The 16,821-nt window shown below is 43.8% G+C and overlaps 1 protein-coding gene and 1 pseudogene across 1 annotated transcript; one reads left to right on the top strand and one right to left on the bottom strand.

Annotated features, from left to right (window-relative positions):
• The first annotated feature begins 1,282 nt into the window (after positions 1–1,282).
• Positions 1,283–2,999, top strand: LOC125528169 (annotated as a pseudogene).
• Positions 3,000–7,065: 4,066 nt separating this feature from the next.
• LOC125528168 (high-affinity nitrate transporter 2.1-like) lies at positions 7,066–8,947 on the bottom strand. Its single transcript, XM_048692675.1, has one exon. It carries the CDS (start codon positions 8,858–8,860, stop codon positions 7,331–7,333), a length of 1,530 nt encoding a protein of 509 aa, XP_048548632.1. The 5' UTR covers positions 8,861–8,947; the 3' UTR covers positions 7,066–7,330.
• Between the last annotated feature and the right edge of the window lie 7,874 nt (positions 8,948–16,821).

Raw genomic sequence — 16,821 nt, 5'->3', positions numbered from 1 at the left:
TTGGTTTTTGTGGTTTTGTTTCGTGCTTTGACAAAAAAAAGGGGGGAGGGGGGGGGGGGGGGGGACCCCCTTTCGTTCAAAAAAAACTACACCCTCAACAACATCATGATGTATGTGCATTGATGTTGTTTGATCTAGTAACCAAAGACCAGATTAAGGGTTTTTCCACAAAACCATGAGTAGACGCCCCTACACACCCAGTAGATAGCCCCAGGATATACCAAGAGTGAAATGGCTCGTTTCTGCCGCATCTCGAGACTAATTTGTAATCAGCATGCGCAGGATTACCGACGCAACACTTGTTTTTGAGTTGCCTGAAACTGATTAGCATCGCACGTCAGCGTGAATTAGTCTGCCAAGGTAAGAATTAACTAAAGATACACGAGCTCATTACCTGTCCCCTACCCCCTTTGCATGCTGTCACTGTCGAGTCAGGTTTGACATATGCTTTCCAGGCCGGAATGGCCAGCTTGCAAAGTCAGCTCATCGACTGTGTGTATGTGCGTGTGATGCGCGTACGCCATTGTCGCCTCGTCGGTAGTCGTGGCTGGCTGGCCGTTGGATCGCTGCAAAAGTTGCAAGCAACAAACTGAAACCGTTGCAGCCATGCTCCCATTTCAGTAACAAACTAATAACAACCTGTCGGCCTAGGCTTTGAAGATTCTACACTAGTCCTATTTGGCTCCCACAATGCAAACTGTCAACTTTTTACACATTTTATGTTGTTAGCCAAATATTTGGACGTTTCATGACGTACTATTAGAAGGCACCAACTCATATGCATGAAGGTTCCTTGTACCGCTAAGTAATCTTTGTACACATTTTATGTTGTTATACTTGTTAGACACGTGTTTGTCATATCATGATCGTATGTGTTTTCTTCGACACAGAGGCCGGAGTGAAATGCGCGGTAGTCCTAATAGTTTTCTTCGTGTAGAAATGCGATTCTGGACACGCATCCTGTGACGTGCCGTGCATATTCTGATCTTTGGTCCATCCCACGGGGTGAGGGCGACGAGATGCGCGCGGCGACGAGATTACTTAGCTGTCCTGCTCATTTTCCTACCTCTCTCGACCCTGCTGTACGTCCCTTGTTTAATCCCGTGATTCCGTCAGGTGCAATAATACGCATTCTTTCCTTGTTAGACAATGCTAATTGCACTTACAGCCGGTTAAGAGATGAGAGTTGAGAGACGTTCAATCATCCCAATGTCAACTCTCTGCTGCCTGCAAATGCAAATGTATGCACGCGCATCTGCCTATAAATACCTCGCGGATACATGATCCAAAGCACAAACCCCATCGCCATTACATTCCAGGCCAAGCTCAACAGCAGCAGACACCACTGTTAGTTGCTCATAGTTGTGAGTGCAACTAGGCTAGTTCAACAAAGATGGAGGTGCAGGCTGGCTCTCATGCCGACTCCGCCGCGAGCAAGTTCACGCTACCGGTAGACTCCGAGCACAAGGCCAAGTCCTTCCGGCTCTTCTCCTTCGCCAACCCTCACATGCGCACCTTCCACCTCTCGTGGATTTCCTTCTTCACCTGCTTTGTCTCCACCTTCGCCGCGGCGCCGCTGGTGCCCATCATCCGCGACAACCTCAACCTCGCCAAGGCAGTTGCCCCTTCCGGGTCATGCCCTCGCCGCCCGCCGTCTTCTGCATGTCCGTCATCGATGATGCCTCGGGGTATATCGCCGTCCGCTTCCTCATTGGCTTCTCACTCGCCACCTTCGTGTCATGCCAGTACTGGATGAGCACCATGTTCAATAGCAAGATCATTGGCACTGTCAATGGCCTGGCTGCAGGCTGGGGCAACATGGGTGGCGGTGCCACACAGCTCATCATGCCGCTTGTCTTCCACGCAATCCAGAAGTGTGGTGCCACACCATTTGTAGCATGGCGTATTGCCTACTTTGTGCCGGGAATGATGCACATCGTGATGGGCTTGCTGGTGCTCACCATGGGGCAAGATCTCCCTGACGGGAACCTTGCAAGCCTCCAGAAGAAGGGAGACATGGCCAAGGACAAGTTCTCCAAGGTCCTTTGGGGCGCCGTCATCAACTACCGTACATGGATCTTCGTCCTCCTCTACGGCTACTGCATGGGTGTCGAGCTCACCACTGACAATGTCATCGCCGAGTACTACTACGACCACTTCCACCTAGACCTCCGCGCTGCAGGCACCATCGCCGCTTGTTTCGGCATGGCAAACATTGTCGCGCGTCCTATGGGGGGTTACCTCTCTGACCTTGGCGCCCGCTACTTCGGCATGCGCGCTCGCCTTTGGAACATCTGGATCCTTCAAACCGCCGGTGGCGCTTTCTGCATCTGGCTCGGTCGTGCATCAGCCCTCCCTGCCTCAGTGACTGCCATGGTGCTCTTCTCCATCTGCGCCCAAGCCGCGTGTGGTGCTGTATTTGGCGTCGCACCCTTCGTTTCTAGACGTTCCCTTGGCATCATCTCTGGGCTGACCGGTGCTGGTGGAAACGTGGGTGCCGGACTCACGCAACTTCTCTTCTTTACTTCATCACAATACTCCACTGGAAGGGGTCTGGAGTACATGGGCATCATGATCATGGCATGCACGCTGCCTGTCGCTCTTGTGCACTTCCCACAGTGGGGCTCGATGTTCTTCCCGGCCAGCGCCGACGCCACAGAGGAGGAGTACTATGCCTCCGAGTGGTCGGAGGAGGAGAAGAACAAGGGTCTCCATATTGCCGGCCAAAAGTTTGCCAAGAACTCACGCTCGGAGCGTGGCAGGCGCAACGTCATCCTTGCCACGTCCGCCACGCCACCCAACAATACGCCCCAGCACGTATAAGATTGGATTGTTTTTCATATACTATGTACAAGTACTAAACTACAGTGCATGCAAATATACACATCGTATATATACGCCTTCAACATCGGCTGTAATAAGGCGTACAAATTTAGATTTCTAGTGTAGGCCTGTGTAATGTGTTTCTTACGCACGAAATGTTTTGGTGTGTGCATGCACGCATGCGAGGTACCTGTACCTGTGGTCTGAATTTACAACAACTTTGAGATTATGTGTCTTGTGTACCTCCGATTCCTCTCCTGGCAAGTTTAGATACATAATCTGCAAAAATGGCAGTGGCACTCAGTTAATTTTCTCCATACATGAGTTATTAATTTCTTAATTGAGGTGCCAATAGTATACCTAAATCGTGAACCTAGGTTAGCACCTACCTTAGAAAAACAAAATACTTCATTCAAATTTGAGGTTTCACATTTCAATTTTTCTTTTGAGGTTCCAAGCCCACCAAATAATTCCACATCTCCTGCAAGCTAATACTCCCTCCGTCCCAAAATAAGTGTCTCAACTTTGTATTAACTTTAGTACATAGTTGAACTAAAGTCAAGACACTTATTTTGAGACAGAGGGAGTAGTTGTTTCATTGGGGAACAAGACTTCCACTCTCACCCACATTCCAAATAAATAGTACTCCCTTCGTCTCATAATGTAAGACGTTTTTTGACACTACACTAGTGTCAAAAAACGTCCTATATTATGGGACGGAGGGAGTAGTATACTAATGACTAGAAATTTCAAATTAGCAACTAGCTAATTAAATTTTGAAAGAGTTTAGGTATTCTGATTGAGAGGGCATGGCGGAAGTACGGAACATGTTGATGAGGCTTGAAATAACCTTTATAAATGAGATTCAAAACTTCAACTAGGGTCCAGCCTTCCGTGGACTTCTAATTGAATTTCAACTACCATTATTACAATGGAAGTTTCAATTTGACCTTATATACTTTTCAATGGTTTGGACAAGCATTTTTGGTAACCGAAATTTTTGCACCTATATCCAAACTACACTTTGTTCATCCATTTTCCCATTCAATTATTGGGGTCCTAGAAGACACCCAATATTCAAAAAATGTAGTCACCGGTCTTGATTTTTAATGCAATATGTATAACGTAAGGTGTGGAGTTACAAGCAAAACTGGTAGAAAAATCATGTAAAGAGAGCATATTGATGCTTATATATAGAGTACGTAAGTTCCATTTGTAACAGGTATATGCGACAAAGTGTAACTTTTTTACCATATTTGGTTTCTGTGGCATACTAACCATTCAGGACTCAAAATCATGTCAGACTGAGCAATTGGGCAAATTTGACACGGCGCTGCCATGTATTTATCTACCAAGGTCGCTCTCGCTTGCTCAGCTCTGATCACAACTATAAGTTCATGCATACCTCAAACTTCTTTTGACTTTGCCAAATAATTTAAGCTTAGTTTCCACCCTAGCTTTGGTTTCGCGTCTCTTTCATATTCTAATTAACTAAAAGAGGTGACAGTTTAGTTATCCAAAAGAAGGTTGCAATGCCAAATAAGTTCACACAGGAGCTTCCATATCTTATCTATCGATTGCACTCTCTAAGTTGACACTGGATCAGGCAATGTCCAAGACTCCAACTCCACTTTTCATCTGATTATATGCCTTTCTCATTTTAATATGGAAATGTCGTTTGTAGGTGGTGATAAGCCATTTGCCGTGGATTCGTCAGCTCCAGAAAGTACCTGAGTTGTACCTTTTATTTGTTTATTAATGATGACACTTCCATGAACTTTGGGGTATCTACCACACGCGTATCCTTGCTGTCTAGAAAGCGAAAATGTTTCTTTGAATGGTTCTTGTAGTTGACACTTTGTTGTAGTGGTAGTACTTAACTATATTTTGTAGTTGTTGACTAACTGCAATGGATGATGCTGACTCACATGATGCTGAGTCACTATATGAAACTAGAGTTTATTATTTCCCAAGAAATTGATTGTTGGCATTTATTCACTTGACCCTTTTCCACTCTAGTCCAGAACAGAAAATTTTGAGTGCATACATATATATGATCCAACCCAGAGTCAACTTTCTCAAGAAAGAGCAAAATGTTTAGTCAAGTATCAATTAGAAAGTTTAAGGGCCTGTTTGAGCACAGAATTTTCATAGGAATTTAGAGTATTGCAATATTTGTTAAAAAAATTCTATGCGGATTGTTTGATTTAAATGTGTGTATAATCAATAGGACTTTCTTCATGTATGGGATATCATTTACATCATGTATTGTGAGATACTTTCCACTGTTTCGTATATCTTCGAAAATTCATACAGTTTTACTATGGTGTGTTGTATTCACGTCGTCATGATCATATACGTACACAGAGATTATATGTTAGCTCCATGGACTTTGGCCGTAGGGAGCCTTAGTCATCGGAGGATAATGTTCATGGACTTTGGCCACGCAGCAATATATCTGTAAACGTTGGTCGGATATGCACATGAACCGACAGGATAAGATGATAAGCTCTGACAGAGCTGGCCTGTACGTGAATATGATCTGATCTGCAGAGAAATGTATATCTGTCGCCAATGTCAAACGCCAACTAGCTTGCCAATCATGCATGAAACATTCTATTTAATCCACGTACGTCAAGCACAGCTTTTTTTGGAAAAGGAGGATCACCCCAGCCTCTGCATCAATAGATGCATGCAGCCAATAGTCAAGCACAGCTATAATTAGCCAACTTTATTTTTGGATGTACGTTGCATGTACGATTGTATCTCCGGGCAAGATAAGGCTGATATTTCCAGCACGTTCATGTGGCCGACATTGTATTTGCTAGCTTCACCAAACATAACCCCTATAGCAAGGAATAGTGGTCACCCGTTAGGGAAGGTCAATTTTTGGACCAGGTGCATTTTCTGTTTTGGTAAGTCAAACTTTGTCAAACTTCACGTTTTGGTAACTTTCTTTTAGCACCAATTTTAATGGAAAATTAGAAATTTCAAAGTTTTTGAAAAAATCAGCAAAATAAACAAAATTCTGACATCTGTATAATTTCACTTTCATGAATTACAAATGTCAGGTATTTTAAACTTAAAAGACACATAAGCAGAATTTTATAATGAACCAGATGGCATACATAAGGGCGCCTCAATGCGTGCACCCAGCTCTCATTGCGCCCCTTTGCTGGATTTTTTCAGAAGGTGCCTTTTGGAGGGTAACTTGGCAATTGGTACCGACCGTAGGATCACCTAGGATTTTTTTTCCAGAATTTTCAGAGTTAAGGATCTCCGAGAATCAATTATATTTGAGGTGTCAGGTGGTTGTCATATGTGGTCGATATACCACCTAAAACATGCCAAGTACTCTGGCCATTGTCAAAAAAAATAGTATTGATAGTTTTATTTTTGTGAGAAAACTTTCGACCTATTCATCAACTGTCAAAGTAGTACAAAGAACACCAGAAGTAAGAACTACATCCAGGTCCATAGACCACCTAGCGACAACTACAAGCACTGAAGCGAGCCGAAGGCACGCCGCTGTCATCGCCCCTCCCTCATCGAAGTCGGGCAAACATTGTTGTAGTTGACAGTCAAGAAGTTGCCGTGTTAAGGCCCCATATGACCAGCGTACCAAAATAGCAGCCGCCGCCGATGAAGAAAAGCCTGGATCATGGATCAGACAGTATTGGTAGTCCACGGTGACGAAAAATGGTTGAGGAACAAAAGATACACTACACTATAAGTCGAGGGACAAAAATACAGTTATCTTGCAAAACGATGGTTAAATTTGTCATGTACAAACAAGACAACTAGTTGCAATAACACTATTTACTAGATAAGTTGATTTTTCTGCAAGGTATATTTGAACAAAGTTTTGCATGTCTTCAAACTTTTCGAGAAATTTTGAAGATGCACAAGTACATGAATAGTCTTACAGTGAGACATCCACCTTAAGTATGCATTGAGTTAATTGCATCATTAATTTATATCCCGCAGTACGTGCAACCAAACATTTTATAGTTTACTAGTATGTACTAAATCATTTCGTCGACGTCTTTACTACTGTCATGGACATGTTCTTGACTAGTTTCTTTTTAAGATCCATTTATTGTATGCTAAAATAGCAAGCATACATGAACACTTGAAACAAAAAAAAATAGCACTTTATTTCCATTTCACTCAAGGTCTTTATACTCACCAATTGCTTACACATATGTCGGTAGATGAAGAACCGGAAGTACACAAGTACAATGGCAAAACAGATTCAAACTGTTCATTTAACTTTGGGACCGACGTCCCAAGTGGACACGTACATAAACACCCTCGCTCGCATGCAGTGCACACGCACATGCATCCACGCATTTCCCGCGCGTACACAGAAAATTCACTACCATATATACTTACGGAAAGGGAATACATTCAAAAAACATACTGCTTGCCGATTTCAGGCGTATATACACGACGTGTATATGATGCGCGCACTGTACGTGTACACAGGTAAAGAGAGGCTCAAGTCTTATGCGTGCTCGGGAGTGTTGTTGGGGGGTGTGGCGGCCGTGGCAAGGATGACGTTGCGCCTGCCACGCTCTGAGCGGGAATTCTCGGCGAACTTTTGGCCAGGGATATGGAGACCCTTCTTCTTCTCCTCCTCCGACCACTCGGCCGCGTAGAAGTCCTCCTCGGTGGCGTTGGCGTTGGGCGGCAAGAGCATGGATCCCCACTGTGGGAAGTGCACGAGCGCCACAGGGAGCGTGCAGGCCATGATCATGATACCCATGTACTCGAGCCCCCTGCCGGTGCCGTACTTCGACGACGTGAAGAACAGCAATTGTGTCAGCCCGGCGCCAAAGTTGCCACCGGCTCCGCTCATGCCTGAAATGATGCCGAGGGAGCGGCGGGAGACGAAGGGGATGACACCGAAGACTGCGCCGCATGCTGCCTGGGCGCAGACGGAGAAGAGGACCATGGCGGTGACTGATTCAGGGAGGGCTTTCGCACGGCCCAGCCAGAGACAGAAAGCGCCACCGGCGGTCTGCAGGATCCATATGTTCCAAAGGCGGGCACGCATGCCGAAGTAGCGGGCGCCGAGGTCGGAGAGGTAGCCACCCATGGGCCTAGCGACGAGGTTTGCCATGCCGAAGCATGCGGCGATGGTGCCGGAAGTCCGGAGATCAAGGTGGAAGTGGTCGAAGTAGTACTCGGCGATGACGTTGTCGGTGGTGAGCTCAACACCCATGCAGTATCCGTAAAGGAGGACGAAGATCCATGTCCGGTAGTTGGTGACGGCGCCCCAAAGGACCTTGGAGAACTTGTCCTTGGCCACGTCCCCCTTCTTCTGGAGGCTGGCAAGGTTTCCATCAGGAAGATCTTGCCCCATGGTGAGCACCATCAAGCCCATCACGATGTGCATCATTCCAGGCACAAAGTAGGCAATACGCCATGCTACGAAGGGCGTGGCACCACACTTTTGGATGGCGTGGAAGACGAGTGGCATGATGAGCTGAGTGGCACCGCCACCCATGTTGCCCCAGCCAGCCGCGAGGCCGTTGACAGTGCCGATGATCTTGCTGTTGAACATGGTGCTCATCCAGTACTGGCACGACACAAACGTCGCGAGGGAGAAGCCGATGAGGAAGCGGACGGTGATGTAGCCGGCCGCATCATCGATGAGGGACATGCAGAAGACGGTGGGCGCCGCGAGCATGACGAGGAAGGCGCAGCCATAGCGCGGGCCAAGGAGATCGCAGATGGCCCCCATGGCGAGCCTCGAGAAGATAGAGCCGGACACGGACGCCACCCCGGCGTTGCCGATGTCGGCCTTGGCGAGGTTGAGGTTGTCGCGGATGATTGGCACCAACGGAGCCGCAGCGAAGGTGGAGACGAAGCAGGTGAAGAAGGAGATCCAGGAGAGGTGGAAGGTGCGCATGTGCGGGTTGGCGAAGGAGAAGAGCCTGAAGGACTTGGCCTTGTGCTCCGAGTCCACCGGCAGCGAGAACTTGCTCGCAGCCTCGTCGCCGGCGCCATGCGAGCTCGACTCCACCTCCATCCTCCTCGAGCTTGCTAGCCTAGTCGCACTGGCAACTAAGTGCGTCTCTAATGGTGGCTGCTCCTTCTCCTAGATGGAGAGCTTGCAATGGCGCTGGTGTTGATGCTTTGGATCTGGGATCGGCGAGGTATTTATAACCGAGGCGCGCTCGCATGCAGCTCGCAGGGGGGGCAAGAGCGAGCAGAGTTGACATTGGGATCCGATCTTACTCGATTCCTGAAGATTCTAGCCAGTTTCACAGCTCTAGGTTAACCAGCAACCTGGCCTTTGGGCATCGTAGAAAAGCAATTGCATCCTACGGAATCATTCATGTTTAACAAAGCAACCAAGGGAGGGAACCGAGTGAGATAGTTGATTAATCACTCCAGTTTTGGCTTAATCTGGCCCCCACCTTTGGAGAGCGTTGAATCTGGGGGAGGAAAAAGTTAATTAACCGATTGTTAAGGGATTTTAGACTAGATCCTCGCCGCCGCATCTCCTGCGTGTGTGCCTTTTGGGGGCCCCGGCACGGGTGGTTATCCCATGGGATCGGCCAAGGATCAGCGCGTGACTCGACGCGTGGATCCAGCGTTCATTGACTTGGGTGCCGGTTCGGGGCACGGCCTGATATTTTGTGTGCCCACTTGGGCACTTGCTGCTGTCAGCAGCTGAGAATCAAGCGGCAGGTTCGCCTCCTTGATTTGGCGGAATTAATGTGGGATGCTGTTCACATGGTTTCAAGTAGTTTGGGTAAATTTAAAACCCAAGCAGAATTTTAGGAAATTCAGTTGGTAGCAAAATTTGAGTTAGATTTGAGTCTGCGTTGAAATTTGCCTCGGTAGAAACAGGTGAGTTCCGCCTGGCGGTAAAAATTGCAAGTCCGTGTGTATGTAGTTGAATTTGGAGGTAATATATTTGAATCATGATTGAGTGTTCAATTCAACTATGGCGAAATGACTTCGCCCCTTCAAGGACATGTACGGCCAAATATTTACCTCTGTCGGCCTAGATAAAAGGCTGAATTGGCTTTGTGCATCTTCGTTATGCAGAGGCCGGGTGTTTTTACTCATCATGCTGTGTATATGCTTGATGCTACATTTTGAGTTAATAAAAGTGCCCTTTATCAAAAAGAGATAAAAGGCTGAAATCTTTACCTATGAAAATATGCAGTAAAAATGGACTTTTTGTCACCACGACAATAATTTTGGAATGGTGGGAGTAATTTTTTTATGAGATTTCAATTTGGTACAAACATTTCTTAATCTTCAATCATGCATGTGAACCCTTTATCTTGGAGGAAATCAAGCACGCAAACGGTTGTGTGTTAGTCCTAGCCTGTGAGTCGTGGTGTCATATGTGAGCAAGATGCAGCCACGCTAGCAAGGGAGAAGAAGCTAGATGAAGAGTGTTTGTGAGGATGATGAAGTAAATAGTTGAAACCCAACATTGATGTTGGCGATGACGCGTGACATCCCTTGGGGCTCCTTGGAGGTTGGTTGGGAAAAAGAAAGGGCAACTGCCATGCCTTAGGCTCCCTGTGTCCGCCAAGCTCTCTGATCGAGCTTGGCCCTGAGCTACTATCTTTTGCAGCGACCGAATGGGCATGATGACCTTGGGGATGCATTGGTCTATCTTTCTCTGAGATACGCTTGCATAGATCAACCGAATCTTTCCAACAAACTGTTTCTGAAAAAGAAACATGCTGAACACTCCATCCATTGTTGCACACAACCATTGCATCTTGTGTCAAGTAGTGTGAACTTATGTACACTAGTCGACATAACATCCACATCATTTTCATTAATTTGGGGGGTAGCTATATATGGCTTCCTGTTTCTTCCAAACCTACGTGTGCGTGTGACGGCAGTTAATTGGACAGGCATCTAATCTAGTTAACGATCCAACATCCATGGATCAGCTCATGGGGTTAACTTTATTAATTTAATGGCCTCTTGAGGACACCGGATACCCAAGAGCTAGCTAGCTACACAACACATTCATGTCAAATATGGCATTCACACAAGAATGTCCATATCATGTCTCCATCGTCTTAATTTACAGGTTCTTCTTCACCATCAACGGTGCCAGTTAACCCTCATATATAAGTCGGCCTCCCAAGATGTTAGCATCATACTTGCTCACTACTACTTTCTAGCATAATTAATCTACGTAGCTAGCTACTCCAGCACTCCAGTAAACCACATGCCTATAATTGAGTTGGTTTATATTAACATATACATTGCATCTTCATTGGTTTGCTGAGTTGAAATTTTGCAAGGAGACAGACAATCATGCTCATCACAGAAGATGCATTCTGGCTCTTTGGACTTATCAGGGCTGCCGGCCCTGCTGCTATGATAAGGCATAAGCATCTGAATGATTCAGATAGCTGAACGAGTATACCACCTCAAACGATTAGTTAATAGATGAGTATGATGTTCTCATACAAATATCTAGGAGCCTTTGCACCATGATAGGCTTAGAAGAGAAGACCTCCAACCTATAGTAGATAAAATGTGTGAAATACATAACTGGATGAAGGGGGCAAACTATTGCCCTATGGTGGGAGAACAGTCCTGATCAAGGCATGCATGCTTAACAAGCATCCTAGGTTATTTTTTACCTTTTCTCACCTAGTGAACTTTTGAAGTTTATCAACACACAGGTGTCTAACTGTGTCTTTGGAAGAAAGACAATCCTAAACCCTGAATTATGGTGCTTGGTTCGACTTCCCTTGCCTATGAAGCCAACTTCAACTCTCTAAGACTTTTTAACATGAACTCCCTAGCCTACTTTGGACAATCTATTTACATTTGAAGGCTTTTAAAGGGTGAAATATTTCATGGATACAGGGAATGCTACAAGATTATAACCTGTGAAGGTAAACAAGTTTATCTAAAGAACTTGACATTATGATGTTTTGGACTATATAGTGAGAATCTGGGCACAACAGGAGGGCACAAAGATTCAATATCGGGTCATTGTCCACAAATAAATAAGACACGTCACCTTATATGATTCCTTAGACTAAATTTTATAGCATGTCACTAGCTGGATCTTATTTATAGAAAGTTTGATCGTTATTTTTGTTCTTATTTAGGGTGGTTGATTGATCTTCTTTAGTTCCTACTAAGTATATATCTTGCTTATTTGGAGTCATATGGAGGAGTTGTTCATGTGGGTCCCCTCACATGGGCTGACCCAATAATGGTGAGTCTTTCTAAAAAAAAGGTTATTTAAAAACAATATTTTGTTGGTTTCTATTTTTCTCTTTTTATTTTAACTTTTATTTATATTTCTGTTATCTATGTTCTCTGGGTGAGTACATGGAATTTTATGAAATACATGAACATTTACACTTGAACATTTATTTTCAAACATAAATATCTTTCAGGATATATGAAGATTTTTATATAGAAACATTTTCTGATAATTTGTTAACATTTCTTTTGCAGTACATGAACACTATTTTGATATATGTTGACGTTCTTTCTTGCAACACATTAACATTTTGTCACTAAAAATTATTTAAAAATATAAACTATTTTTTGGAAATACACAGATAATTATTGTGATATATTCAATATTTATTTGCAGTATGCAAAATTTCTTTTGTACATGGATGTATAAAATTAGTGAAATAAATAAATTTTCTAGAGTTATAAAAAAAGAAAAACTGTACACATTAATTGGGCGCGCAAAGTGATATCCAATGTAGGAGCACTGGGTCAACATAGTGACAATCCGGGCACAATCAGGAGGCGCACAAAGATTCAATATTGGGTCATTGTCCATGAGTAAACGAGACACGTCGCCTTATATGATTCCTAAGGATAAATTTTATTAGCATGTCACTAGCTGAATCTTATTTAGAGAAAGTTTGATCGTTATATTTGCTTTCATTTTAGGGTGGTTGATTGATCTTTGTTATTTCCTACAGGTATATATCGCGTTTACTGTGACTCATGTGGAGGAATCGCTCACATGGATTCACCCAATAACAGCAAGTCTTTCTCCGCACACAAAAAAGTCAGTTTTAAACAAATCTTTTCATGGTTTCTTTCTTTTTGTAATTTTTGTTTCTTTTATATGTGTTTGCTCGGCGAATACATGATTTGTTTTTTGAAATACACGAACATCTCTGCTAGAATAGTTGAATACTTTTTCAAAATAAAAATATCTTTCAAGATATATGAAGATTTCTCTTCATATACAAACGTTTTCTTACAATTTATTAAAATTTCTTTCGAAGGGGACCTGGACATTATTTCGATATGTTTATCTTTTCATATACAACATTTTTTTAAAACACATAGACAATTATTATGATATATTTAAAATTTATTTGTAATGGATTTATTATTAAACAGATTATACAAAAGTAGTGAAATAGATTATTATTTTAAGCAAAAGTAGTGAAATATATACATTTTGAGCGAAATAACTAATTAACAAGCATTCTTTGCAAAGGTTACTCCCACCTCCCAAGGTTGCGACAACCAGGTAGTTTTCCCATTTTTCGTAGCTTCATTTATTTTAAAAAAATTATCTCTCAAACGTTCGTCCAAATCTTGAACCGTTTTCATTGTTGGACTCCTCGTGTCGAGATCTTGAAAAACTAGATCTCATGTTGATAGGTTTCGACGAACATTTTTTTCATGAAGAAAACTGAACTCGGAGCACATATTTTTCCCTTTCCGAAGAGGCACTGTGTCTCCCGCGGAATCAAATTCATGCCTCCACGAGAAGTAAATCTGTCCTCTCGCGGAAAGAAAAAAACACACACATTTTTTTCCTTTCCCGAGAGGCACGACCGTGCCTCTCACATAAGCAAATTCGTGGCTCCACGATAAGTAAATTTGTTCCACTCGCAGAAGAAGAAAAAAGAAACTATGGTTTTTCTCTTTCCTGAGAGGCATGACCATGCCTCTCATGGAAGCAAATTCATGCCTTCTCGAGAAGTAAATTTGTGCCTCTCGCGGAAGCAAAAAAACGTGATTTCTCCCCTTTCCCGAGAGGCACGACCATGCCTCTCGCAGAAGCAAATCGTTCGTCCATGAGAAGTAAATATGTGCCTCTCGCGGAAGGAAAAAATGCTTTTTTATTTTCCTGGGAGGCACAGTCCAGGCACGACCGTGCCTCCACGGAAGCAAATTCGTACCTCCATGAAAAAGAAATTTGTGCCTCTCGCGGAAGGAAAAAAAAGGAAACACATTTTTTCTCTTTTTCCCGAGAGGCATGACCGTGGCTCTTGCCAAAGAAAATTTGTGCCTCTACGAAAAGTAAATATGTGCTTCTCGCAAAATGAAAAAAAAAACACGCTTTCCCTCTTTCTCGAGTCACGACCGTGCATCTCTCAGAAGGGTAAAAACGTGTTTTTTCCTTTCTCGAGAGGCACGACCGTGCCTCTCACGGAAGCAAATCCGTGCCTCCACGAGAAGTAAATTTATGCCACTCTCGGAAGGAAAAAACTGAAAACGAGTTTTTTTCATAATTGTTTTTCCAAAAAAGATAAAAACATGGGAAAACTGGAAAGCAGAAAAAAAACTGAAAAAATCATCTAAAAGTCAAAAACGCGTACAGAAAAATAAAAAAGAAAAATCTGGAGGGAGCATCCATAGCGCGGCACGTGGCGGCAGCTGAGAGCACGACAATTGGTATGCTCTCAGCCCACAAAAAGTGACCCTTACGAGGGCTCTTAAAGGAGTACTCGTTGATTAGTTGCTCTCTAAGTTATAAAAAAGAAATTGTACATGTTAATGGGCCACACCAAGTGGTAGCCCATGTAGGAACACCGAGTATCCTCTTGATTGAAAAACGGGAGAGGGGGTGGGTTCATGGGCGCTTCTATATCTTGGGTCCCACTAAAGATGCTTCCGACTCGCTGAAGCGAGATCAACTTTATTGACACCCATTCAAGGGCGTGTCGCAGTAATAAAAGGTAGTTGGGCTGACGGTACAGGTGGAGCGGAACTCCCTTGCTAGCATCCATCACAGCGTGACACCTAACAACACATTAAATGTGTTTGTCCTACACCATCGGTGTTTGGTATGATAGCATTGTAGCCACTATCATCCAGTAATGATCATTTTGCCACTGTGGTAACCCCTTTGCTCTATACTAGTCAATGTGTACGTGCAATGCATGTTAATTTGGAAGTATATTATGTGCATGCGGTAAGTAGGATATTATTTGCGTGTTATTATGTGATTATCATTATTTTTGGCATGAAATTAACAGCACGCTAAACGTGTTGAGCGCTCGACATTGAAGCAGTCTAGATCGTTGGATTGACATGATTTGATGGCCAAGATTAATTGGATCTGCCACTTTAGGTCTTTTTATATTAATATAGGAAACGAGGGCCAGGCAACCATTACAGGGGTCGAAACGCTATCAATTTGCAGTAGCTTAGTAGCACCTCCCGAGCACTTTGCCGGCAAGATTGCGCTCTCTGTAAACGCAGGGGTCAAACACTCATAAATGTACCAAAGCAGGAATAGGGTTTTACGAACATTGCGGCTTGAATCTGGGTAAAACACTCGTATGTTACGTGGTTATTGCTGCACTTTGTGTAATGCGTGCCCACACCGAACGTAAAAGGGGCTCTCTGTGCAAGAGACCACTGCCTTGGTTTTTTCACATTTTTTATTCTTTTTTTTACTTTTGCTTACACTTTTAAATATTATTAGGTAATTGCTCGTGCGTTGCAACAGGGCACATAGACATGTAAAAATTTAGTGAGTTCTTTACACAATAACCGTGATTTAACACAAAAAGGCTCTTTACTATCTATATCCTCCCAATATGCAAACCAATTAGAATTGATACATACCATGCCAATTGAATTAGTAAAGCTGATGTCTAATTTCAGAAGCTAATGGCCAAGGAGCTGGCAATTTTGTTTCTGAAGAGAAATACATTGCATGTAGATCAGGGAAAAACCTTTGTCTAACTCTTCACCCGCTTCTCTCTGACACTTAGCTCTGAAGTCGCCACATCCTCCCTCTAAGGCCCGTGTAGCGCAAAATATTCAGAAACCTTGTTGTTATCTGAAAACACGGGATTCACCAAGAATACTGGCAATGAACATGATGATAGTTTGAAGTATAGAGTATACAAGCATATAACTCGCATGCCTCACATAATTTGCAGTTCTCGACTGAGCCGGGGCACAACAAATTAGAATTACCTTTGGACAATGACACAATGCCATACTTTGTGGTCACAACTAACAACTTTATCGTTTTGGCCGAGATATTATGACCACTTTGGATCACTCCCTCTTAACTGCTAGTGGTCTTTCTCTGATTGTAGTATCCTCACAAATTACTATTTTATTTCATATGCACTGAATCTAACAGAAATAAAATAGTAACCATTTTCTGAATATGTACGCACACATGACCATCAATTAAATTCAGATACAAAGGTCGTGAAAAATTTCAGAACGGCAATACATCTAAACTGAGATGTGACCATTTCAGCAACATAATTTCTCTAGGTGATCGGTGACTATGCATCATGCATGGATGGTTGGGAGATTGGGCGGGGAGTTTGTTATGGCAATTGTTTTTGACTTTATAACAGGTTTAAGCTTGTTGTGTTTCCTCCGTTCTTTCTTCAATTGGAACTTCACTGCCGAAATTACCAGATTATCTCCAGCCATGATCTGCGCCAAGATATAGAAGAATGGTTCAATGTTGCACCAACTGCATCAGATCTGCAATGTACATATTGTATCAATACTTAGAGCAACTCCAATGGGGCGACCCATTTCGTCCGCCCACGTCCGTTTGGATCGGCGCGGACAAAAGTGGCGGCCCAACGCGCCGACCCAAACTCAAATCGTGTCCGCCCGGCGTCCGCGCCGACCCATTTCCGGCCCAAAATTGCGCCTGGAATGCGTCGGCGCGGACGTGAAGCGAACGCGCCGCGCGTCTCCTCCCCCTCCCCCGGGTGCCACCCTCACGGCCCACCC

This window comes from Triticum urartu, unplaced genomic scaffold, assembly GCF_003073215.2.
Source record: "Triticum urartu cultivar G1812 unplaced genomic scaffold, Tu2.1 TuUngrouped_contig_4680, whole genome shotgun sequence".
NCBI classification, from domain to species: Eukaryota; Viridiplantae; Streptophyta; class Magnoliopsida; order Poales; family Poaceae; genus Triticum; species Triticum urartu.
Note: the sequence above shows the minus strand (reverse complement) of the source record. Positions and strands in the feature narration are given on the sequence as shown.